The sequence below is a fragment of the Leptonychotes weddellii genome, chromosome 8, assembly GCF_054177405.1.
Source record: "Leptonychotes weddellii isolate Sample4059 chromosome 8, ASM5417740v2, whole genome shotgun sequence".
Classification (NCBI taxonomy): domain Eukaryota; kingdom Metazoa; phylum Chordata; class Mammalia; order Carnivora; family Phocidae; genus Leptonychotes; species Leptonychotes weddellii.
Window position 1 is genome coordinate 124,095,218 of NC_138376.1, and position 25,891 is coordinate 124,121,108.

Below are 25,891 nucleotides of genomic sequence, written 5' to 3' on the forward strand. Positions count from 1 at the left end.
TATCCAAAATGAAAATTTAACAGCATATTATGTAAAACCAAATAAATTGTCAATGAACTTGCCAATTGATTAATGAAAGTAATCAATTCTAAAAACAATTGAAAAGATACTGACTTGTGAGATGACATCAAGCAATCTAAAAGTGTTTAAGTCCTAGAAGGAGAAAAGTGGGGCAAAAAATATTATTTGAAAAACTAACAATTTAAATTATTCCAAATTTGATAAAAACCATCACCTTATAGATCCAAATAGTTCAGTGAACCAAAGATGGATAAATACAAAGAAAGCCACACCTCAGCATGTCGTAGTCAAACGGCTGAAAATCAAAGATAAAGAGAAAATCTTGGCAATGGTAAAACAAACACAAAAACCAAATAAGCCCACAATAGCTATAGGGAAGCAAAAATATGAATAATGACTGACCTCACAGCAGAAAAAATGGAGACGAGAGTACAATGGAGCAACATCTGGAAAGTACAGAATAAAAATACCTGTCAACCAAGAATGAATGAATGAATGAATTAATACCCTTCAAAAGTGAAAGCAAAGACATTTTCAGATGTCTGACAATTGACAGAATCTGTTACCAGCAGATCCACATTATAAGAAATAAAAGACGTTCTTCAGGCAGAGGAGAATTGACCCCAAATAGGAATTTAGAGTTACAGGGAAGAGAGAGAGAGAGAAAGAGAGAGCACTAAGAATACTAAATATGTCGGCAAGTATAAAGGAATACATAGTTTTTATTCTCTTAATTTCTTTAAAAGACTTAACATGTATAACCCTGTGTGGGGGTTATAAAGGATGTAGCTGTGACAACAATAGAACCAAGGATGGTGACAAATGGAACCGTATTGCTACAAGGTTCTTACATGTTCTAAGAAGCAGTGGAATAGGAACTCTGAGTAGATTGTGAGGAGTTTAGGATTGTATTGTAATCCCTAGGGGAACAGCTGGAAGAGTCAAAACCAATGCAGGACTGGACAGATGCCAAGCTGTGCCTCCTACATGCTCCTTCGATGAGAGACTCATTGCCCCAGGGGCTGGGAGTGCCGTTGGCAGATGTTACCTACAGAGAGCTGACTTGCCCTCCCCTTCCTTGGGCAGCGTACATGAAATGACTGATCAATTGAAAAGTATAAACGTCTGGCTATTTTGGCCCAATCAGGACAACTCTGAAGGACCAGTGTAGTTCTAGAAGTTTTTGTGAGGTCTTCTAAGGCTATTGTTGGACTAGCAGTGCAGCTCAACCTCTCCCTCTGCCCCATTTTCCTTCTTTCTCTTCTCTTCCCCAGGCATTGCTGTCAAGGGCATTCCTGAAAAAGCACGGTGCATGCTAAATTTCATCTCAGAGACTTTTCCAGGGAATCCAATCTGCAACAATCGGTAGCAGGAATATACTGAGAAAGCAGGTGGGGAAAAAAAATGGAGTTTTGACGTGGGCACACTCACTTGTCTGGCTGGTAATGAGGATCCCATCATAGCCCCTGGCCAAAGACAATAGTCTAATGGTTTAAACCTTCTCTGGTGGTGAACTAGGTTGGGATAACAGGGGAAGAGATGTGCTATAATATAGCTGATGTGATGTATCCGGTGTTTAAGAGAAAAATACAGCCTGAGATTGCTTAACAAGCAACTGAAAGCTCCCTTGGGTAACATACCAAGATGCCCCCATCTCCTGCAGCAGCAGGGAACACAAAGCTGTGGATGAGTCCCAAACTTAATTATCAGAGTAGCCAAGCTCCAGAGGTTAAATGCAAACCAAGGCAGGATGTGAGGCCAGAGTTGGGATGCTGGAAAGAATATGACCAGGACTCAAGGAATAAGGACAAGAAGTCAATGTTCCTCCAAGTATTTTTTTAAAAATTTTTTGAGATAAAATTCACCATCATAATGATTTTAAGTGTGCAATTCAGCAGTTTTTAGTATATTCAAAATGTGCAACCATCACCACTATCTAATTCCAGAACATTGTCATCAAACCCAAAAGAAACCATGTCCCTCCCTCCCCGCCCCCCATTTCCTCTTCTCCCATGCCCTGGAAACCACTAATTTTCTTTCTGTCTCTATAAATTTGCCTATTCTGGATATTTCATACAAACGGAGTCTTATGAAATGTGGTGTTTTGTATCCAGCTTCTGTCACGTAGCATAATGTTTTATAGGCTCATCCATGTTGTGGCATGCATCAGGTCACCAAAAAATTACACCTACGTTTCCTTCTAAGAAGTTTATGGTTTTAGGTCTATCATTGAGGTCTCTAATTCATTTTGAGTTAATTTTGTATATGGTGTGAGGTGAGGCTCCAAATCCATTCTTTTGCAAGTAGATATCCAGTTGTTCTAGCACCATGTATTAAAAGATTCTTTTCTCCTTTGAATGGTCTTGGCACCCTTGACAAAAATCAATTAATCAGATGTATGGGCTAATTTCTGGACTTTCACTTCTATTCCATTGGTTTATGCATTTATTTGAAGCCAGTACCACACTGTTTTGAAACTGTAACTTTTTAGTATGTTTTAAAATTGGGAAGTGTGAGTCTTGCTACTTTGTTCTTTTTTTAAACTTCTTTTGGGTAATTGGGGTCACTTGCATTTTCCACGTGAATTTTAGGATCATCCTGGCCATTTCTGCAAAAAAAAAAAAAAAAAACATATTGGAATTTTGATAGGGATTGAGTGGAATCTGTTGATCAATTTGAAGAATATTGCCATTCTAACAATATTAAGTCTTCCAATCCACAAAAGAGATATGTTTCCATTTATTTAGTTCTCCTTTAGTATTTTGCAAAAATGTTTTACAGTCCTTGATGTACAAGTGTTTTGCACTTTGTTGATTAAATTTATTTCTAAATATTTTATTATTTTTGCTGCTATTGTAAGCAGAATTTTTTAAACTTCATTTTTGGGTTGTTGATTGTTAGTGTATAGAAATACAACCAATAGTTGCATATTGATCTTGTATCCTGCAACTTTTCTGAACTCATTTATTACCTTTTAATTTTTTTTTTTTTACATTTGCCTGTAAATATTTTTGACAAATGCTCCTAGAGAGTGGAGGTAAGTTAGGCACCATAAAGGCAAGCGTTTTGAGCTGGTCTTCCAGGGATCCTGCAGACTGATCAAAACAAATAATAAAATTCTTTGTGAATAAGTCTGTTCTGCTCCCTCTGGACTGGTGGCAGGGATACAGGATGGGGTTTTCAAGGCTATCACTGACCTGGGGCATGGTGGTTGGGATTAGTCTAAATTAAAAAGCCACAAAGCTTGCTTTTCTTACTGAGATTGAACTGTTTTTCTTGAATAAGTGTTCCCATGGTTACTGCAAGCTTTTGGTTAGTTTCCAGAGTTCTGAAAAGCTGATTCTGCTAGTTTTTGCCGGGTTTTTTTTTCATTGCTTTTATGAAGGGATGGACTTTTGGATGTTTCTGCTCTACCACTTTTTGCAAACATCAGTCTCCCAGCCACCCCCCTATTTTCCCCCATCTTGAATCTGGATTCCTGTGGTTTCCTCTGAATTCCTTTGAGCCTATGGAAGTGGCTTACCCCTCCCTCTTATTTGCAAACAATGCGGAGGCTGCTGCCTCATAAGACAACATGAGGCCCCTCAGCTCCACAGCCACCTCCCCTCCTAGCACCAGGTCTATAGCTAAGGTTCAATTACAGGGGACCTAGACAGGGGTGCACTGATTCTGACAAGGGAGGAAAGGGATTACCCCAAAGAAGAGTGATCAGCCCTGTAAGCATGGGAGCTGGAAGGGGACACATAAGACTGGATTCTGAGGGTGCTGTTTTGAACAAAGAGGCCAAAACGTAAGTTTGGTTAAAGGGGACTTTATTGATTTGAGAGCAGTTTTCCAGGTCACAGGATTTAAGATTCTGGCAAGGACCTCAGAGTATAGTGTGAACTCCCTACTATGGGGGCCCCCAGAAGTCTGGAAATAGTGATGGTCCATGCCAGGTGAGGGGGGCTAGAAATGCCAGAATTACCATGGCTGATGTTGGAGAAGATGAAAAAGCTCAGAGAAGTGCGTATGCTGGGGTGGACAGACTCAGTAAGATGGGGGAACCCACTAAATGCAGATGTGCCTTGAGGATTTGTCAGGGCCACAAGGAGTGCACTGATGAGGAGCACCAGCGTCACTGAGAAACTAGTGATGGATCTCCTCTGCAAGCCAGGGCTGATCTGGGGAGAGGCTGTGACAGAATTTGGCTCTCTGATATCAGTGGGGTAAGGCCCAAAACCCAAAAGCCTGTGGAGGTACTTAATCCCCCAAAGCAATAAATGGCAAAGTTGGAAGGTCAGTCAGGGGACCTGACTGTCTGAGAGTTACAGAGATGGTTTGTATACTACAGCATTCTTAGGGGAAAACTAAATGTGCTGCCAACAAGGTTCACTCACTCTATGCCAACAAAAGAAACCATGAATGACTGATCAGGAGATTGAGGGCAATTACTTCAATAAAGTGCCATGATTCTTTAAGAAGTTGCTGAACCTGAGCAAATTTTTTAACCTGAAACTCATCTATTAAAAAGTGATTGGGTCTCCAGGAGGAAGGATTCTGCAACCTCACAGCAAGTGTACACGATAATGATTACCCCAGTCTTTCCCCAAAGGGGCATATGGCCATTTACTCAAGTAACTGTGCACTGGAGAAGGAGAATATCCAACATTTCAAGGATTGTTGAACATAGGGTCAAAGCTGACATAGATATACCATAACTCAAAGCATTATCATGGCCTCCATGTTAGAGAGTGGGCATATTGGGGGTGGGTAATAAATTGAGTCATGGCTAAGATTAGGTTCACAGAGTCCAATGGACATTTCCCTGGTCCCCAAATATATAATTGGGATGGACATCCTTGATGGTTGGTATGACCTCCACATTAGGTCCTTGGACTGTTGGGATAAGAGCCCAAGTGAAAGCCTTCAGAAAGCGGTCTTCCCCCACCTCTTGTCTCCATGAAGATAGTAAATAAAAAACAATATTTCATCCTCAGAGGGGAGGTGATGGTAATTAGTGTCCCCCTTAAAGATCTGAGGGGTGTAATGATGGTGTTTTCCAACATATCTTTATTGAATTCACCCCTCTGGGCCCTGAAAAAACATGGGTGAGCCCTGGGGAATGACAGTAGAATACCAAAAACTTAACTGAGGAGTAGTATGACGTGCAGCTCATGCCAAATGTATTATCTTTGATAGAATTTGCTAGAACAGATTAACACAGCCACGATGCATGATATGTGGCCACTTACTTGGCAAATATGTTCTCCTTCATCCTATGCAAAAAAGAGGATCAGGAAGATGGTGCATTCACATGAAATGGTCCATAGTATAAATTTGCAGTTTGTCTCAGACCTAGCTAATTCTCCTACTCTCTGTCATAATATAGTCCAAGGAGATCTGGACTGTTTGAACACCCTGCACATTGGTTTTCTTTATCAATGGCATCATGCTAATGGGACTGGATGACAAGACGTCTCACGTACTTTGAAATCTTTGATAAGGCACGTGTATTCCAGAGGGTGTAACATAAACTCCATGAAGATTCAGGGGCTGGCCCTATCAGTAAAATTTTTAGGGATCCAGTGGCCAGGGATATAAAATCCCATCAAAAGAATAGGACAAATGATCACATGTTATATCGCCTACCACAAAGAAAGAAGCATAATGTCAACCCACATACTGGATGGCACAAAGACTGCCATGTTGGAGTGTCATCTACAGCAGGAGAGGGCTCTAGAGCCGGTCCAAGCTTTGATGCAAGCAGCCCTGCCAGGTGGGCCATACAACCTGACTGATATTGTGGGATTAGGGTTGTCAGTGGTGGGAAAAAGTGCCATGAAGAGTTTAAAACCCATGTCCTAACACCCTAAAGGTCAGTAACACTGACCCCTAAGTTTCTGGGGCGTGGTCATGCCAACTGTAATAAGAACTAGATGCCTTTTGGAGAACAACCAGCCTACTCCTGAGCCCTGACCATGAGGTACGAAACGATGGCATGACAATAGTTGCCTACCACAAGCTGGGTTCTGTCAGACCAACCAAGTCATGAGATCGGGCAGCGAGCCCTTGTGTGATGGAGTTAGTACACTTGGGGTTGAATAAGAGCGGAGCCCGAAGACACAAGTAAGCTTGCAAGTGTGTGGCCATGTCGATACATAACATTATAGGAACTCTTCACTCCTTTCCTCCTCTGACTTTCAGTTCTGTTCAGGAGAAGCTAAAAGCTTTCTCAGGTCATTTGTGACCGTACCTCAAAGCAGACTAATACAAAAGTGAATGACGAGATAACAGTAACTGAAGGTAGAATAAGAAAGTCATCCTTATTTTCAAATGCTAGCCGCCCATTGAGAGATTCGGGTGACAATGGACTTGTAAGGGTGCACACCTCTGAGAGTCAGCGAGATTTATTCCTCACTTAGGAGTTGTCCATGTCATTGTTCACATTGGAGGTCTCTATCACTCTTGACAGAGGGTGGTTAAAAAAGGTGGAAAATTAGGGAGGGAGGGATGCCAATATTCTTCTGTGGTTGAGCCAGGAAACGCCGTTTAGGATTCTAGGACAAGAAATAGAGATGAATAACTTTTTTAAATAGGGAAAACTATAAATTATTCTGTAGTCATAAAATACTTAGAGGATTATGGGAAAGGAATACCTTATCTTTTGCAGAAGAGGGTCAATGGATATTGTCAAGATTTGCTAAACAAGAAATGGAAGCATTTTGTAATGAATCATAGTTGCACATTACAGTGGTAATTTCCAGTAGGACCAAAAATGGAAATCATTAAATAACGGTCAGCTCTGGCGGATGTGGAAGAGCCATATGGAAAATTGTTCTTTCCCCATATTCCCTTCTGTATCATTTAATTTTCTTTCAGGTGCATGTATTATTTTAACTAAGTGTTTTGAAATACAATATTCCAGCAGTCAAGTGTATTTTGGGGGTAGAAGGTGGGGGAGAGTGAAGAAGGTCAGAGGAGGCAGTCCAGTCATGGGTCAGGCCCCCCGGCCCTCCCTCCCACGTCTGGGTATCAGGTGCCTGCCCCCAGAAAGGACAGCTTGTAATGGGCTCAAGAATTCTTGGAAGGTTTCCAGTGTCATAGAGCCCCTGGTTGTACTTATGCCCAAGAACCCACATTTCATAAAGCTACCTTTGGTAGCACCAAGGTACATCTGTGCAAAGCCTGGGCTTGGATCACCCATCTGTGAAGACAGGAACAACAGGAGAATTTACAGATGGACAAAAGCAACACTTGAATGTGGGATGCTTTTAGAGAAGAATAGCTACCCTGGTGATATATAACTGCTCCTGATTTCATTTGAGAAGGTACCACTAACATTAATATCGGTAGCAAGTGGCATAGCGTGTTTCCAGCATTTATGGGCTTGCAAGACACCCAGAGAACCCTGGATGTTTTGGGCATTGGGAGGGCTTTTAAATTTGTTTAGAGAAGAGTAATTTCCATCCATTTCCATCCAATTTTCTCTCTTTCTCCCCACTCCATTTAGAATTCCTTTCAAAGATGGATTTGGGGACAAAATTTCAATTCACCGGGAACTGTGTAGCTGTGCCTATCAAACACCAAAATGAATGGGCCTTTCTACTAGAGGCTGGAGAAGCGTTTGCCCAGAAATGTCAGGAGCTATCTGTTGTGCAACACTTTTTTGGGGTGGAAATTCTACTTTCTATATTCTTGGCCAGGTTGACTCGAGAATTCAGGCAGTAGCGATTTACCATCTAAAGCAGTAAGGAGGGCCTTTTCTGAGACAGACTTGGGAGCCAAACGGAGTGTGGGTGACATCAGCAGTGATCCCTGGGCTTTCCTTGGGGCTCTGCCCAAGTCCCTCTTGGTCAAATGTCAATTATTTTGCAAACGTAGAGTCAGGAGCTTGGGAAATTCGTCGTGAATGTTGATAAAGATATAGAATAGACTAATATAAAAAGGACTTAGAACTCTGGTTGCAGGTTTAGAAACCTGGGTCTGAATCTCAACCCTATCTCTTACTGATGGTTGACTTGTTCTTGTTTGAACTTCACTCTTTCTGAAAGAGAAAAAAAGAGCAGCACGACCAGGTGGGAAAGCCATCAGATTTAGAATTTGACAGGCTTGGATTTTAGTTCTGTACTTGCTGTTTTGGGTGAATTAACTCTCTCTCTAAATCTTGGTTTTCTCTATTAAAAATAGCATAACTGTTTAAATGAGATGAAGTGTGTGAAAAATATCTGGAACATTCTAGTTTCTATTCCACCAAAAGAGGTAAGAGCAGAGGAAGTATAAACAAACAAAAATTCTGCCTCCCAAAATGAGGTAGGAGGAGGGAAAGAGGGTGGGATTAAGAGAATGGCAAATTTGGGGACATGAGGTGATGAGGCTCTGAGTTGCTCCTTGAATGGGCAAAAGCAAGCAGCCATTAACTTTGAGACATTATATATTTGGGGTACATTTGCTACTGTAGCCACAACTGCTTTAATATGAATAGCTGGAGCCATGGGGCCGTTGAGACTGCCCAAGGAGAGTTTGTAGAATGAGAAGAGGAGAGCAATTTGCAAGGAAGCTTTTGGAATGTCCACGTGGAAGGAGCAGACAGGAGGAAAGGACCCAACAAGAGGTCTGAGGAGTGGGCTTTGGGGCCTTGCAGAATCCAAGGGAAGGAAGTACTTCCGGAATGAGGAAGAATTCAGTAGAATTGAAGGTGGGTGGCTAGGAAGTCAAAGATGAACTGGGTTCTTATCAACTGGATTTAGCCAAAAAGATTTTTTTTAAATTCCAGTGTAGTTAACATACAGTGTTATCTTAGTTTCAGGTGTACAGTATAGTGATTCAACACTTCCATACATTACCCAGCACTCATTGTGATAAGTGTCCTCTTAACCCCCTTCACCTATTTTCCCCCTCCCCCCCCCTCCCCTCCCCTCTGGTGACCATCTGTTTGTTCTCTAGAGTTAAGAGTCTGTTTCTTGGTTTGTCTCCCTCACCCCCCTTTGTTTGTTTTGTTTCTTAAATTACACATATGAGTCAAATCATAGGGTATTTGCCTTTCTCTGACTGGCTTAATTCGCTTAACATTGTACTTTCTAGATCCACCCATGTTGTTGCAAATGGCAAACCAAAAGGAGGTCCTTAATGATCTTGCCATCATAGTCTTAGTGGAGTGGTGAGTCCAGGTGAAGTGACAGCAGTAGAGGATCGAGGTGGGGAGAAGCAGGCGACCCGGAGAAGGGGTGGGCAGCGCCCCGGAGGAACAGGGTTCTAGGAAACTTGGCTTCTTCCTTCTTCCTCCTCTCTTTTCGCCCCTTTTCTTCTCTTTCCCTTAATTCCCTTCCATCTCCCTCCTTTCTTTTCCTTCTTTGAGTAGAGAGACCTAAGCATGCTTAAATAACAATGAAAAGAGAAATTGAAGATACAGGCAAACAATTTCCCAAACTCTGACCTGCTGCCCAGATGGCTTTCTCCTATAACCAGAAATTGCCAATCAAACAGCACCATCCGGATGTTCCCTGGAGGCTTGAAGTTCAACATACCTAAAACAGATTTTCCCCTTTTCTCCTCACTTTCTGCTTTTTTAAGCTCTTGACTGGTACCACCATCCATTCCCCCAGCTGCCAAGTCAGATGCCTGGGGTCACCCTAGATTCTCAGTGCCTTCCTACAATCTCAACATCCCTCCCACCCTTCAGTCTCCTCTGTCTCCAATGTTGCTCCTAAGTGCAGCCGCCACTTCCTCTCCCCTCTCTCTCAGACCACCTACATGGCCCTTGCTTCCAGTCTCATATCCTTAAAGGAATTTTCCTCAATTTAGCAACCTCATCTTTTGAAGGAATTTCTTCATTCTGAATCCCAGCTGTAGGAAGAGTTTTGCAGCCTTCCAAATGTGACATGTGGCTTCCTTGTCTTTGCCTTTGAACATTCATCCTCCTCAGTCTGGAATGCCCTTCACCCCATGTATCAGACCCAGCTGAAGGGGTTGTCTGACTCCCAGGCAGAACTAACTGACCACCTCTCCTTTATGTCCCCAGCGTTCCAGCCTCTGATCTGAGGTCACATGCCTCTCACCCTTCCTCCTGTAAAAAGTAAGCTCTTTAAAGAAAAGAATAGTATTTTATTAATCTCTGTGCCTCTAGCACTGGGCCCAACAATGGGACTCAATGAATGAATGAATGAATGAATGAATGAACGAACGAAAATGAAGACAGGGCTAATTGAGATTTTGTGGAACTGGTTCCTTGTTACACTTTTTGGGCTTGGTTCTCTAACTAGCCATAAAGCCACCAAGTCACATTGGCACTGTCCCACCACACTTCTCTTACCCACAGGAGACCATCACAGACCTCATCAAACCATTTGCAGCATTGTGTATGTTTCCCCAAATATGCTGCCAGGATATATCAGTCCTTTAAGATGATCTGTGGTAGAAGGATTCCATGGTCAACATAAGTGGACAAGACCGTGCACATCACACTCCCCTCTTGGAAATACACAATGCACCTCGAGGGCTCTGAGTTTTACAGTAAAAAAGTAAAATTTGGTTGCAAAGACTACCCAAACTTATTTGAATTCTTTCTTCCCTTCAAGTCACACCTTGAAGTTTTAGTATCTTTTAAAGCTTGCCTAAGACAGTCTTACAGTTTACTAACACAGTGGGGTTATTCTAGTAACATCAGACGTGATTCCTATTTGACTCCTAAGCAGTGATTTTTTTTTAGTGCCATCCTCTAAAACAAAATGGAGTCTGACAGTTTTTACAATATCTGTTTTTCAATAAGCAATGTATTTTGAGTTTATGACATGTTTTAGAAATTAATGATTTTTTCCTCCATGGGGAAAAATCTATGCCTATCTGAAAGATTCCACTTATTTTATGAAGTTGGTGTTTGTTTTGTACAAAACTTTTTGTTCTTCCTCATGGTTTGGGGATTCAATGAAATAAGATCTATAAAGTTACTATTTTGTTATTTGAAATGTAAGTGGGTTAAAGTCAGGTCTTGCTTCCTTTGGGGCTTCACGCCAGCCTCCATCAGGAAGGGCAAGAATTATTTTCTAACATGTCTGGATGGCAAACTTTAAACCTAAATATTTTAGGTTTTTAAATTTGAGATTTCAGAAACTTAGGGTGTATCTACACATGCTCCCTGGACTAGAATCCATAGTTCCTGTTTAAAAGTTAAAGGCCACTTTATCGTGTAAAAAATCCACCTGTCTAGTTGATTTCTACAGGTGATCTTATACCGTGTTAAATGGTCTTTCTTTAATGTCACAACACTCCGGACTGTCCACTGTCTGAAGTTTAAGGGACTGCATTGTGAGCAGGGAGTGCTCACGCAGTTCATTCACAGAGCATCTGGAAAAGTCTCCACCGCTTACGAGTTCATGAGCATTGCTTTTCCTGAAAGGATAATGCTAATCTCGAATCCTATCACAGAGCTGGTATTTAAAGCTCAATTTCATATTTTTTTCCCAAGCCAAATTTCCTAAATATTTGTATTAACAAATACCATGTAGAAGGGACTCGCCATCTGAAAAATCATACTTAGAATTATGATTCCCATGCTGTTTGCGTCATTTAACATCTGAGGGAGGATTAGGCTAATCACTTCAGACAAACATCTACAGAAATTTGTTTGATGTTCTCCAATGGAGACTTCACAGTCATAAGATAGCCAAGTGGGGAGATTTCTTTAAAAATCAGTTTGTTTATCGTTGTATCTGGTGCATAAAATGCGCTCCTCTCAACGAACGCCTGCCAACAAGGCAAACTGAGGATCTTTTAGACTGGGTCTATATAATAACCTGCAAGGGCACTAAGGCATAAATCACCTGGTGCCCTGCCAAGTTTCCTTTGTAACTTGCTTTTTGGTGTTACCAACTCATGACGGGCAGATCAGAAGCACATCAGAAAATGTCAGTGGAATAATACTTAGGAACTGCGTCGGGCATCTGGGCCCGTTTGGATAATGTGAGCTCATGGCTTTCTTGCTCTTGGATGAATGGGGAAGAATCGTTTCTGGAAACCACCGAAGACCTAATTTATTTTTCTCACTTGTATATAGGGGAAGGTATTATTAAACCAAAGCATTAAAAAAAAAAGTGTTTCAGAGAATATGAATATTCTAAACTATTAACCAAATGGGTCATTAAGTTTCCCTTAAAGTGACACAGAGAGCCGATGGATTATCTGCAGAATATCTTGTGAAATGTCCAGCATTACGTTGGGAAACACATATGAGAGAAATACATAATGCCGCCTTGGTCGCTAGGGAGATTAAGAAGACACTCAGTTTGTAGGGCACAGTTAGAAACAGTACCTCCTGCTAAGTGGTGTGTATTGAGGGTAGGTGCAATAACATGGCCATAAATACCCAGGAGTTACGAGAAGCAAATGTAGGGAAGAGACATGGGGGAAGTGGGATTGAGTGCAGCCTAAAGATGGAACGGCTGAAGAACGGCTAACACTGAACCCTTCTTTTTGTCCAATGTTGTGCTAAGCAGTCAACTTCCGGTGTTTCATTTATTTCTCTCTACGATCCTGTGGGCTTAATACTATTATATACCCTCGTTTCACTAAAGAAGAAACTGAGATTCAGCGGGGGTCAGTGATGTGTCTAAGACACCCAGCAAATAAGTGACAGCAGAATTCTAGGGCCATTTCCAGAAGTGAACCACCTTGCTATATAGTAGCTGTCTGTGGGTTATAAAAGACATGGGTATGTGAATATAGATATAAGTGTGTATAGATATAGATATAGATATATAGATATATATAGATATAAAGGAACACGATATATATATACACAATGCACCTTGTACATATATATTGGATGTGTGCATATATATATATATATATATATATAGGATGTGACATAGGTAGAAGACAGTGATAAGAGAGAGCATTTAAGATATGAGAGAAGGATTAAGCGTAACTAGAAGAGTAGTTGGCATGGGTTTGAGGAGGGGTCTATGAGGATAGACCTTGCAAAGGGTTAGAGGCTAGGGGGTTGGCTTATGGAAGACCCAGTGGGCAGGCCAGTGTTAGCATGTAACAGGGAGTTTGGGCTGAGTCTGGAGCTGAGATTCAGGTATGTACTGGCTGGCCAAATAGGTAGTCATCCTAATTTGTCTCTGGACAGATTATTTAGGGACATATGCCCAGGCATGCCCCCTCATTTGACTGTAGCACAGGAGACCTGTGGAAAAGAGCTTGAACCCTGACTGTTTGGGGGATAAAACACATGCAGACCTGAGGGATAAACTAGAGGTGGGGAGCAGTGAAAATCGGGGAGGGGGGCTGAGGCTTGAAGAGAAGCCCCATCTAGTTCCCCCCAACTCCCACTCAGGGAACAGAGGCCCTGACCCAGTGCAGTGACTCTTCCCTGGCATTTGCAAGCCTCCCAGGGGCACACATCACCATTCTCCTGCTGTAGTTTCTAGCAGGATGATCTCTCAGTACACGCCAGTTCTCCACCTGGTCCCTGACCAGAGAAACCACGATCTGATCAGGTTCTGGAGCACTGAGAAGACTCTCAAGCAAGATTTTTGACCACACATTCTTTTCTCTGTGTTCTCTTTCTTGAGAACTGAACCCGCGAGTAAGATGTACTTCTCCAGTGCACAGGAGAACGCCCACCCCACCCTACCGTCGTTGTAGAGATTCCTGGCAGGGTATAAGAAGGGGGGACGTCCCCAAACTGCCAATACAGTCTGTGGGCTGCACATAAAAGACAGCCCCCAGGGATTCCCAGAAGAGCTTGGGGATGGGACCTTCTGCAGAAATGGAGGTGGGGGTGGGGGTGGGGGTGGTTAAGGCTGCTGAGAGTGGCTGCATTGGTGAGCACAGGTGGAAGATGCCCAGGACAGCCAGCTTATCAAATACAAACTGTTCTGGTGTGTCTTCAGGTGAGTTACGAGATGTGCACACAAAACCCTATACACCACGTGTATGTAAGCAAACACAGCAAGATCATGAACACCAAGGACTAAAACAGTCAAAGAGTAGAAGAAACACAAATCACTTTTTTGGTTTTTGGTTTTTGGGTTTTTTGGGGGGGGGGTTGATCATAGTCTTCTCATAAGACTTTGGCTTTGGCAAAACATAATTGATCACCTATTGGTCACACTTCTTTCTTTGTCCATCCCAAGATGAATGCTTATTTCAAAACAGAAGAAATCCACAGCTTGTGGCTTCAGTTTCACTTGTTCTCTGCACTGAACCCAAGGTCACACTCAAGACAGCACACACATAAAACAATTTACAAATGGGCAGGGATCTGAAAGTACACTTGTGAATTGGGTCCTGGAACACAGGAGCATTTCCCCAAGGACACAATGGTAAGAAGGAGTTCTCCACTCTCAGGCCAGCCTGTAAAACTCTAGTTAACCCCTTGATGTTTGAAGCTGGTTCCTTGGGAGACAGAGGGTGGTGCAGGGCCAAGGAGGTAGGGCTGGGTTTGGAGTGCAGCGACTGTCCTGTCCTTGAAAGGAAAAACTCAATGGCATGGTCATTTTGGACACAACATTTTCAGGACCGGTTGTCATAGCAATATATCAATACTTTTTCTAAAATTAACTTTTTATTTTGAAATAGTTTAAGACTCACAAGAAGTTGCAAAAATAGTACAGAGAGTTTCTGTGTACCCTTCACCCAGTTTGTCCCATGATCATATCTTACATAACCGTGGTGTGTTGTCAAAACCAGGAAACTGAGGTTGTCACGATGCTATTAATCCAGGTAGGGAGCTCACTCGCATTTGCCCAGTTATCCTTCGTCCCCACTTAAACAAATATAATGCTTTGGAATTATTAAGGTCATTTTATTTTTCCAGTGTTACAAATGCTAAAAATCTTTATTTTTGCAACAAAATCTCCCATTCTTCACTATAAAAAATTTAACGGATAATGTCATTTCAATGAAGAATGAGGAGGCTTTATATTCATACAAATTAATTTTGACATTGAAAGGCAAAGATTTTCAAAGTTTCTAGAATATGCCATATTTGTAGTCAAAAGAATAATTTATGAAATGACAGCCTCACAAGATAATCTGAGTCAGCACTTGATGATAGAGAGTGGACCTGGGTCCTGCTCCCACTGGGCCACGAACTGAGTGAAGTCCTGTTAGCTGAGTTACTTGATCTTTTTGGTCCTTAATTACTTGATTGCAAAATAGGGAAATCAGACTACACGACTTCTAAAATGTCTCTCAGTTAAAGAAGAACCCCTACAATAGCTTTTGTCAGAAGTATTGTGTAGAGATCGTTATAGAAAGCGCAAGATGGTTTTACTTAAAACAAACAAAACAAAAACAGACCCAGGTCTAAAGCAAAAGCAGAAAATGTCTTGTACTCACATGAAGGTCGTGGGAAAAGTACGAAAGAAAATGCAAAGGCAGCATCTTGGTCGTGGGGACGAGGAGACCCGCCCCCCCCCCTTCAGGTGGCTGGGAATGCAGGAACGGTCTGCACTCCCCATAAGCTACTGACACTCGGGGGACATCTGGACAAATGATGTTAACCTTCCCAAGCCTGTGTTTCTCCTCCGTAAAAGGGCCATATTCCTGAGGGAGTGTGGTTCTGAGGAGGAGAAAGGATGTAGAGGGGAAAGCGCACAGCATGTCCTGGGCAGAGTCTGGGTCCATGAAGGTTACCAGAGAGCCTGAGTGTCAGGGGTGAAGGGGATAGGAAAGAGGCTGGCAGGAAGTTTTCATTTAGATGAAAAGACTGAAAGGAACAGTAGCCTGCCTTTTGGTGCAGTGAGCTTCCGTGGGAAGCCTCTGCTTTCGAGGACACCTCTCTCGAGGAGAATGTTATGGGGCTCAGAGGGGGGTGTCACTGTGGCCGCTCACTGAAGCCTGAGGCTGAGCTGAGGAAGGTGATGGGGCTTCCCCCATGAGGCACGAGAGAGACCCATGGTCTCAGCGGCCCTGCCTGGCAGAGAGGTAGAAATGAGTAACACAGAGAGCTCTAATCTGTTTTTAGGACAAGTAGACACATCCCACATACTTCTTATCTCGTTGTACGTTTGGGATTAGAATTTAGACTCTGGGTTCCAGAGTCTAAGGCATCTTAATATGAAAATGAAATAGAGATTTATTATCCTCTCCCTATCTTGCTGCTCATACTAGTTTCCAATCTATAAACATCTTCTTTTCCACCTGGCCTTTTCTCCTAATATTTATAGTGGTGTCTCAAACACAGCCGTCCAATGCTACACTCAAGATAAATGGTAAAATCACCTAGACCACGATTAATTCAATAAAAATATAGAAAAAATAAAACAGAAGTATTTGTGTATACTCCTGTCCAGTAGCCATAGATCATTGTTATTTATATAAAAATTTCATGCTGGGTATTCTTATACTATTCCTTCAGGCCACATTTTAAAAAGGTTTCGTTTTGAATTTTTCAGATAGCTTTCACCTTTTCATGTCAAGACGGAGCTTTAAAATCTCACAAAATTGGATATTCCATCTACCAGCATTTCACAACCTGCATTAGAACACCAGTGTTAATACATACATACAAACTGCACTAAAAAGGGCCCAGATTACCTCAATTTATACATTTTGTCTTTGTATTTAAAGGAAAGGAGAACTTGAACTCATTGCATCTTATTGCCAGGAAACGATCTAATGATCTTTACTTTATTGTACTTTTAGAAAGAAATTATTTATTGGCCCAACCAGAACTAGAACTTACTTTTTGACTCCAATATAGACTGGGAAAGTAAACATCTGTGATTTACAAAATCAAACAAAAATTCATTCCAAAAGGAGAGTAATCTACAAATTGAAAGACTTTAGCTTATGAAATCAGCTAAACATTCAAATGCCCTTGGTATGACTTTGTGAACATGGAGCTCATCCCTCTAGACCATCTTTCATGTATATATAGACTCTGGAGAAGTCAGTCAATCCACAAATACTCGTTGAAGGCCTGCAGTGTTAGAACATCTATTTGTGTACCCAGGGTACAATAAAGACTTTTCATGGAAATATAAATATAAATATATGTTATTTTACCAAAAATTGGATTGCATAGAATGCACTATGAGAGCCAGTCTATGAATTGCTGTCCTCTGTTTGCAATCAGATGAGTGCAGAAATTGGGAGTAAGCATATAGAAACTTTTATACAATCTGACATCGCCATGAAGTGAGTGACTGGTGGACAGGCCTCCTTGAACAGAATGTAGACCAGTTCTGATGTTGTTGAGTTCACTTTGGGGTTGTATGTGTTGTGAGCTTCAAGCTCTTTATGCCCAGTAAAACCATATATTGGTTTGCAATAGATAGGAAACAGACAAACATGACTCCTTTACCACAGGTAGGTTGAGATGCACTGATACCAAATGCAGTCTTTGTCACCTATTTCTTTTATGGAACAGGTTGTAAGCATCATTCCATTTCAGCAACTATGTTTCTAGAAGGTAATTTTCAATGAAGGTGTTATTCTTCAGTTTTTAAGTTTAATTAATTGAGAGGTGACTCGAGTTTTAATTGATGCCTGCCCCTTTCTCGAGACTGCCTACTCTCATTCAAAGATTGCATTAATGGGATTTATGTGTGATGGCACTGAGATTCAGAAACAGTGTGTCTCTCTTGAATGTTCAGCCCAGGGGGACCACTCTCAAACTATTGAAGGCACCCCACTAAAAGACAGTTTCATCCACAATGAGGTTCAATAGCAGAAACCTCTGGGCAATATTTTAGCAATAAATCGCACAGTGGCTTTTCACCAAGACCTTCACAAATCCCCAAAGTAATAGATGTTCTGAGCCTTGGAGACCCAGAAGGAGTATTATGGCAATTTGGCACTTGCCAGGCTGCACTGACCGATAGAAGGATGACCACTCTTTTACACTCATCCTACTATTCCCCCTCCCCACCCCGATCAGACATTACCAATCAATCATGGACTGTTTTGGACTCAACCTCAAAGTTGTTCTCAATAAAGGTATCCTCCAGATAGCTTCTGCCAAAAGATGGGTGGGAGGCATAAAAAGAAACCCACTTGCCATTCCTGAACTGAACCATTTGTGATGAAAAGGTTTCCAAGAGTTGCAATGCACTTCACCTTGCACTTGTGAGAACAGCACAAAACCCACAAGTACTGGAAGGGAAGTGGTGAAGGGCTTGCTGCCATATCATCAGCAGAGTGAACAGGAACTCTACAAGTCTCTTGGGCTTCGCTGAGTTTTTCTACCTTGTCAAAATTCAACTCTGGAATATTTCAACAGGTTTTCGCCAAGGCTACACCTTCTCCAAAGAGGACTTTAAGTCTAAGTTCCTAGATGGTCAAGTATAGAGTGAGCATTGATTACAAAAAGGATAATAGTATGTATAGTGGTTCGCCCCAAACCAGAAACTTTCCTATAGGGATGTCCAAATTGTAATCAAATAGCAAGAGAATGGGTCAGAAAAAGATAATTATGAATACTGGTCCATCTAAATCAATGTTAGGGTCCAGAGTTAGGCCATAATAATGGGAATGACTTGTAGCTTTTACCACATTCACAAACTAAGTTAAAAAATAGCTACTCTGTGCCAAATATGGTAAGAATGAGAGTGTTTCAGATATTCTCACCCATTTATTAAAAAACTAAAAAGAAAATACAATTCCTAATTTTTTTCCTTAGCCCTGAGCACATGTACCAATTCACTTGCTCAATTTTCTTTCAATGGACCTTTTTGAAAAGTTTTATTTCAAGATTTATTATAGTATTCCTAAGCAAACCAATTTTTTTGTGCTTTACAAACAGCATAAATGTCATTATGACATATTTTGGTAACTCAATATGTGGTGAATATACCCGAATATTTGGTATATCCATTCCTAAATGCAATAAAAAATTCCAACTATAAAATTTTATGTGAAAAACCCAAACAATTACCTTTTCAAAAAGAATAAAGTCAGTATGTTTTACAAAGGCTGAAGGTTGTGGGCCAGTTGATTCTTATCATGTCTCTTCAGCAAACATTTAATGATCACTATGTCTAGATCAGCACTGTCCAACAGAACTTTCTGTGGCGATGGAAATGTTCTGTATCTGCTTAGTCCAATATTGTAGCCATTAGCCACATTGGCTATTGAGCACTTGAAACATGGTTCATAAGGAACAGAATATTTTATTTTACTTAATTTTAATTAAATTAAATTTAAATAGTCACATGTGCAGATAGAAAATAGATACCAATGGGTTAGGATAGAAAGATGAATGTGATTTGGCTTTTCTCTCAAAAACCTACAAAGCAATGGGAAAAATAACATGCAAGCAGAGTTCCACATCAAAATCCCAGCCAAATTTTTATGGCACTTAGTAAAGTAGAAATTTTATATGGAAGAAAAAAGGCCCCAAATCACCAAGATAATTCTGAAGAGGAACAAGTTTAGGGAGAGAAGGCGGGACTTACCCTACCAGATAATCAGAATTCTTATAGAGCTGTCATAATTAACAAGGAAATATTGGCATGGAGCTAGCGCAGAACAGAATGAGAACACAGAAACACATTCATACAGGATTTTCCTTTTTTTTAGCAAAATGCAAAAACCCCAGAGGCTATAAAGAAAATTGATATATTTTACTACATCTGAACTTAAACTTTTTGTAGTCAGCAAGACACTATAAACAAAGTTAACAGACTGAGAAGACAGAACCTATACAGTTGATAAAGGAGCAGAATACACAAATAAACAAATTAACTTCCCAAAAGTTCAATAAGAAAAAACAAATAACAAAGAGAACGCAGGCAGAGGATATGAAGAGGCCTCTCCCAGAAGATGAAACCTGAACGATGAGTAAGCATGAAGAATATGTTCCATCTGACTACATCAGGGACATGTAAATCAGAACAGTGAGACTGCATTTTCTACCCAGAGTATCTGCTAGTGGGCTTGAGTTTCACAAAGCCAAATGTCAGCACAGATGTGAACAACCTCATATGATGCTGGCAGGATGCACGGTGGGACCACCCCTCTGAAAGCAATTTGGCAATGTCTGGTGAAACTCCAAATACATACACTCTACGGCCCTGCTAACCTATTTATAGGCATTTACCTTCCATCAGTTCTTGCACAAGTGCACAAGGGAATGTGCACAACAGGTTCATTGCAGTGTTATTTGTAATTGTGGAAAATTAAAAATGAGCTAGACGTCTCAGTCAGGGAATGGATAAATTGTAGTACGGTCATTCAAAAGAATGATCCATAGCAGATGGATTAAATGAAATAGATCCATGTTTATCAAGACTGATGATAGGCTAAAGAGTCTCAAAAATATAATGTGGACTGAAAACGAGAAGTAACAGGAAAATATGGGGAGTATGGGACCACTTATGTAAATGTGAGAGCACCCCAAGTACTATATATTGTTTGTGTGTGATACCTGCGTATTAAAAGGATGAAAACTGGACAAGAGGAATATTAACAACTTCACGATAGCTACACCTGGGGAAGAGAGGTCTGGTGCCTTTGGGAGTGGAGCTCTGGCCTTCTTCTGCTCCAGCCCCAGGGCCAAGAGGTTGTACCCACCTGAAGCCCATCTCTGCTCTGTCTTTTTGAGGATGCAGTGCATCCCTCTTACCCAAACTCTGGGAGCTGGGACCCCAAGATTCCCTGTCCAGTGGTCCCAAGGCCTCTTCCTGGGCCTGGGTGGGCCTTTTTCGCTGGCCCACCTTCTCAAGAAAGGGTTGGGTGTCTGCCTCGGGGTGGGAGGGAGGGGACAGGGAACAGGATCTGAAGGCATCTGAAGGAGACTTCAACTGTGTCTAGGAATGCTAGTTCTTAATAACAGTATCCCTAAAACAAACATAACAAATGACATTCGCTAATTCTGGGGGTGGGAGCAAAAAAAAGCAATTCTTATGGCACTTAGTAAAGTAGAAATTTTATATGGAAGAAAAAAGGCCCCAAATCACCAAGATAATTCTGAAGAGGAACAAGTTTAGGGAAAGAAGGCGGGACTTACCCTACCAGATAATCAGAATTCTTATTGCTCTTTTTAATAGCTGACTCATATATATCACTTACCATGTTTCAAGTACTATTCTAAGTGATTTGCCTTGAAAATGAGATAGTTCATTCTTACTCAGTTTTATGGAAGACAACTCAATAACTTGCCAAGGTCATTCACTGCAAAAAGTAGAAGGGGATTTGGACCCAGTAGGTCTGGCTCCAAAGTCCATGATCTTAACAATACTCTAGGTCTACTTGACTGTATACTACATTAAAAAAAATTAAAATACCCAGACAAGTACAATACAAAGAAAAAGGTGGTGAAATTTTGCGAGAAGATTCTTAGATGTGTGAAGAGCACAGACAAAGAGGGCATTCCCTGGGAAGGAAGGCAGTTGAGGTGGTGGGGGACGCTTTACGAACCAGGTGCCTCCTTTCAGCCCGGGCCTTGCTGGGCGGTGGGCAGGGAGGGGCAGGAGAGTGAAATGGCAGGAAGAGGGAACTTTGTGTATACAGGGATTGATTTAGGAAAGTTCAAGAAGGATTTGAGGATTAGCAAGTAGCTATGTTTGGCTGTCACTTGAGGGGACAACTTGGTGAGGGACATAGGTTGGGATCCTTAAAGGGAGGGTGGGACATAAGGATTTAATCTGGAAGGCAAGGCACTCTCTGCCGAGCTGCACCATGGGCAGCCAGTGAGGAGAGCAGGCTGGATGGCAGGCTGGCTGCAGGTGGGAGCCCCCAGGGGCACTGGGGGGCGGGGTCAAGAAGCTGCCAGGTATGCGCACCTCCTGTGAACCGGGCACTGTTCTAGGTGGTTGCAACACAGAGTGAACAAAACAGAAATTTCTGCCCTCATGGAACCTGCATTCTAGTGGAGGAACACAACTAAGATAAATAAGTGAGCTATACAGCAAACAAAGGGATACGAATATGCATCTGTGAGATGGAGAAAGCAGGGAAGGGGGCAGACTGCACACACACACGTGTGTGTGCGTGTATTGGGTGATGTGGGGAAGGCTGAATGGTGGGGAGGCGGGGGAGGAGTGAGCGGAAGTGACATTTGAAGAAAGGCCTGCCAAGTGAGGAGTGTTGAGAAGATCCAGAGATTGAGAGCCTGGGGCTGGGCCATGGTTACACCAAAAGGAGGGACAGGAGGAAGAGCTGGATGGGAGGAAGACAGACTGAGTCTGGGGCCCAGGGGGGCAGTTAAAAATATGGGCTAGAGCCTGGAGCGTGAGACATGCCCACACTGGAGTCACTGCTAACTCGGTGATAGATAGGATTTTAGGAGCTGAGATCAAGGAACAAGAGAACAATCAGGGAGCCCCCGCTGTGTGCCCTGCACACTATCAGGTGTTTTATTCCACAAAGGACCTGTAATCCTAAGGACATCCCTGCAGTCTCCAGAGCATGAACTCAGCACAAATAACACCAGCAAGAGTAGCCCACACGTCAAAGGGTATATACTACATGCATGGGGCACTTTCCTGGCACTTTATATATATTGATTCATTCAGTCCTTACAGAGACCCCAGGAGGGTACTAATTAGCCTCATTTGACAGATGAGAACACCGGGCTGGCCAATTAAGTTGCCCAAGGTCACAGGCTGGTGAGGGGGTGAAGCACGCTGAAGAGGGCGGCCTGGCTCCAGAATCCTTGCTCTGGAAGGAGGTAACCTCTCGGCCCTTCAAAAAAAGCAAGCTGAGGGCCCAGAGCTTTTTTGAGGATGGGGTGCGGGTCTGGAGAGAAGAGCTAGAGAAATCCTCAGAAGACACATGGCAAGAGAGGAGGCCAGGCCAGGGCGGGGACAGCGCTGTCAGCCCTGCAGCCTGCGGGTGGCCCGCGAGCTGGCCGGTGAAGACCCAGCACCGGCCACAGCAGCCCAGAGGGATGGGAGCAGAGGCCTGGAGGCCAGTGCGGACACAGCTCTGCGGACCTCTGGGAGCGGATAAAAGCAGTCAGAAACAACCATCAAACCAACCCAACACCCTTTCCGGGCGATTTCAGGCCGGGAGAGTAGGTCTGAAGGCCCCGGCTGAGGAAACCGTATCCCGCCCGAGGTCGTTTTTCACTCTGAACTTGAATCTGAACAAGACGCTTAAACTCTGTAGATTGCCCAGCTGCCTTTTTGAAAAAGTTGGGCAATCTCTCAGATGGGACCGAAATCGAATCCCGCCCGGATCCGGCTTGGCAATGTGTCACCAAGCGGCCTCTGCGCACCGAGGGCAGGAGGGCTGGAGGGCGTGTCCCCGGGGCACAGGCGCGGGACCCGGAGCGCACGTCCTCCGTCCCCCCGCGCTGCCCTCGGGACCTCCGAGAGTCGTGGGTGACCCCGGAACTTTCCTCTGGGGCGCGACCCGGGGCCGAGCGCAGAGCAGGCTGGGGGCAGGGGCCGAATGGAGCTCCGCGCCAGGCCAGAGGCTGCGCCCGTCACTCGCAGGCCCGGGCCGGGTGGCCGGCGCGCGGTGGCGCTCAGCCAGACCGCGCCGCCCGGGCCCCGTCGCGCGCCCACCCCGACCCCGCCGCCGCGTCCCCGGGGAGCGCGGCCCGGGCCGCCGCGGGCGCCCGCGGTGGGGAGGCCAGGGCCCCGGGGCCGGAGGGCCGGCGACGGCTGGCGCGGCGCCCAGGGGTGTGAGGCGGGGAGCGCGGTGCGGAGGGAGGGGTGGGGTGGGGGGAGCGGCGGGGGGAGGCGGCGGCCGGCGGGGCCCGCGCTCACTCGGAGGCCGGGCTGCCGGCGGCAGGACGCGCTCGCGGAGTCGGGCCCGGCGGCGGCCGGCCGCGCGCACCATGCCCTCCTTCGACGAGGCGCTGCAGAGGGCGGGCGAGTTCGGGCGCTTCCAGCGGCGCGTGTTCCTGCTGCTGTGCCTGACGGGCGTCACCTTCGCCTTCCTCTTCGTCGGCGTGGTCTTCCTGGGCAGCCAGCCCGAGCGCTACTGGTGCCGCGGGCCGAGCGCCGCCGCGCTGGCCGAGCGCTGCGGCTGGAGCCCCGAGGAGGAGTGGAACCGCACGGCGCCCCCCGAGCGCCGCGGCGACGGCAGCTGCCGGCGCTACCTCCTGGAGGCGGCCAACGCCAGCGCGGCGGCGGACGCGCTCAGCTGCGCAGACCCGCTCGCCGCCTTCCCCAACCGCTCGGCGCCGCTCGTGCCGTGCCGGGGCGGCTGGCGGTACGCCCAGGCCCACTCCACCATCGTCAGCGAGGTGAGGACGCCGCCCGCCGCGCTCGGGGAAGGGCGGGGGGAGTGGCCCCGCGGGACGGCACGGTGCCCTGCTGCCCCCCGGCGCGGCGAGGGCGGGGAGGCTGGCACCTGTTGGTTGCCTCTGGGGCCCGGCCAGGTGCATCCCACTCTCGGAAGGGCCGCGTTCGAAATGCCCGGAAAACGCCTGTCGTCGATTTCCCTCTGCGAGTGAGTTGACGGAGAGGTGCATCTATCCGGGGATAGATGCTGAGTTCGGAGATTGCTTCTCACTCACCTCCTCGCGCATCGGAGCGTCCGGTACGACGTACGTTATGCCGGCGGGGATGCGTTTGTGCAAAAGTGGGAAATTATGGTCCGACTCGCGGTGGAGACCCGCGGCCTCTGGGGCGAGCGACTTGGTTGGGCAGGGCCCGGTTGCTCTGTGGTCTTCAGGGGGTAAAGGAAGGGCGAAACGTCAACTGGTTGCCCTACTGATTATCGGAAATGCACGGGGACAGGGGTCAGGGCTCTCCATGCGCATGATTTTGATAAAACTGCTCTGGGGCAAAGGGCAACATCTGAGATAAATTGGGAAAGCTGAGGTTTTGAATTAAGAGTTTCAACTTTCTTTTTTTTGTTTGTTTCCTGCGAATAACTTACAGGAAGGCAGTAAAAAGGGCTATAAGTCTCACAAAGCAGATTCCCCCCTTCCCAGGGGTGGCCCCTTGGGCCAGGTGGGGCAGCCCGCACATTTTCTTGGGTGTGTTTGGGCAGGCAGTGCATCGGGGGTTCGCTGGCCCCTCAGCCTCGGCTGCAGCACTGTTTCCACGCTGGGCTGGGATGGCAGTTTGCATCTTCATCTCTGTGCCTCAGCTGTGGGGACCGCCTCCATGGAGGCTGGGTCACGGGAATGAGCAGTTTCTTTGAACTTTGTGGGCAATCAGAGATCAATTTAATTTCTAAAAAAATGATTGAATGTGCTCTGGCAAATTAGGAAAGAAAAATTTTTGTCTTTACATTGGTTATTGTCATAAACTTTTTTAAGCACCTCCTTGAATAAGGGAGAAAACACTAGATTTGGAGTTAGCCGTGTCTAACGGTTAATGTTAACGTTCTGTCACTGTTAATGGTGACCTCATCTCTCTGGTCTTGGGATTCTAGATCTTTGAGGTCATGCATGTTCTATAGTGCCATGTGTGTATGGTCCTATGCTAATTGCTGTCGAGATAAAATCCATGGCAGCCCAGCCGGGCAATGTGTCTGTTCGTACTTTCATTTCTATTTAACCTGTGGGTAATGATGACGACTGCTTCGTAAACTATGGTGGTCTTGCCCTTAGGGATTTCATAGATGAAATGGACAGGGTGTGGACTCCGGTGGGACAGGGCATTATCCCTAGTACTTCCGTCCAGCAGCAGCTGTTTGATGGCTGCTTGTATTCCATTTAGCACAGCTGCTTAGTGCTTACTTCCCAGGCAAATCAGATGATACCACTTGGAGAGAAGACACCTGATTTTTGAAGACATTTAGACCTCAAATGAAGAATAAAATGAGCCTTCAAAGCAAAATGCACACGCACTCTAATGGTGTTTCTGGGAGCAAACGTGATCGCTGGACATCAGAGAAGGGAGACATAGAAATCTGTGAGTGAGTGCCCAGATACTTGAGAAACAGTCTGGGGCTCTGGAGTTGTTTCAAGTGACCTGGGGTTATTTCAAGGAGGGACAGGTGGTCTTATGAAGGTCAGTGGCTCCCAAAAGGCAAT

General features: G+C 44.4%; 1 protein-coding gene and 1 long non-coding RNA gene across 4 annotated transcripts in view; one reads left to right on the plus strand and one right to left on the minus strand.

Moving 5' to 3' along the window:
- Positions 1-24,949, minus strand: LOC145723166 (uncharacterized). Of its 2 annotated transcripts, XR_014148046.1 has the most exons (4): positions 24,422-24,949; positions 6,392-6,560; positions 424-2,629; positions 1-316 (listed from the first exon to the last, which is right to left on the minus strand). It is a non-coding gene; the product is annotated as an uncharacterized LOC145723166 (long non-coding RNA). The 2 variants fall into 2 exon arrangements; XR_014148045.1 differs by lacking the exon at positions 6,392-6,560.
- The window catches only part of SLC22A3 (solute carrier family 22 member 3), an 87,922-nt gene continuing 85,688 nt past the window's right edge, over positions 23,658-25,891 (plus strand). For both annotated transcript variants that reach the window (XM_081829266.1, XM_081829268.1), the window contains exon 1: positions 23,658-24,148. In XM_081829266.1, the coding sequence (XP_081685392.1) occupies positions 23,738-24,148 (411 nt within the window). In that variant the 5' untranslated portion in view covers positions 23,658-23,737. The remainder of the gene's footprint in view (positions 24,149-25,891) is intronic.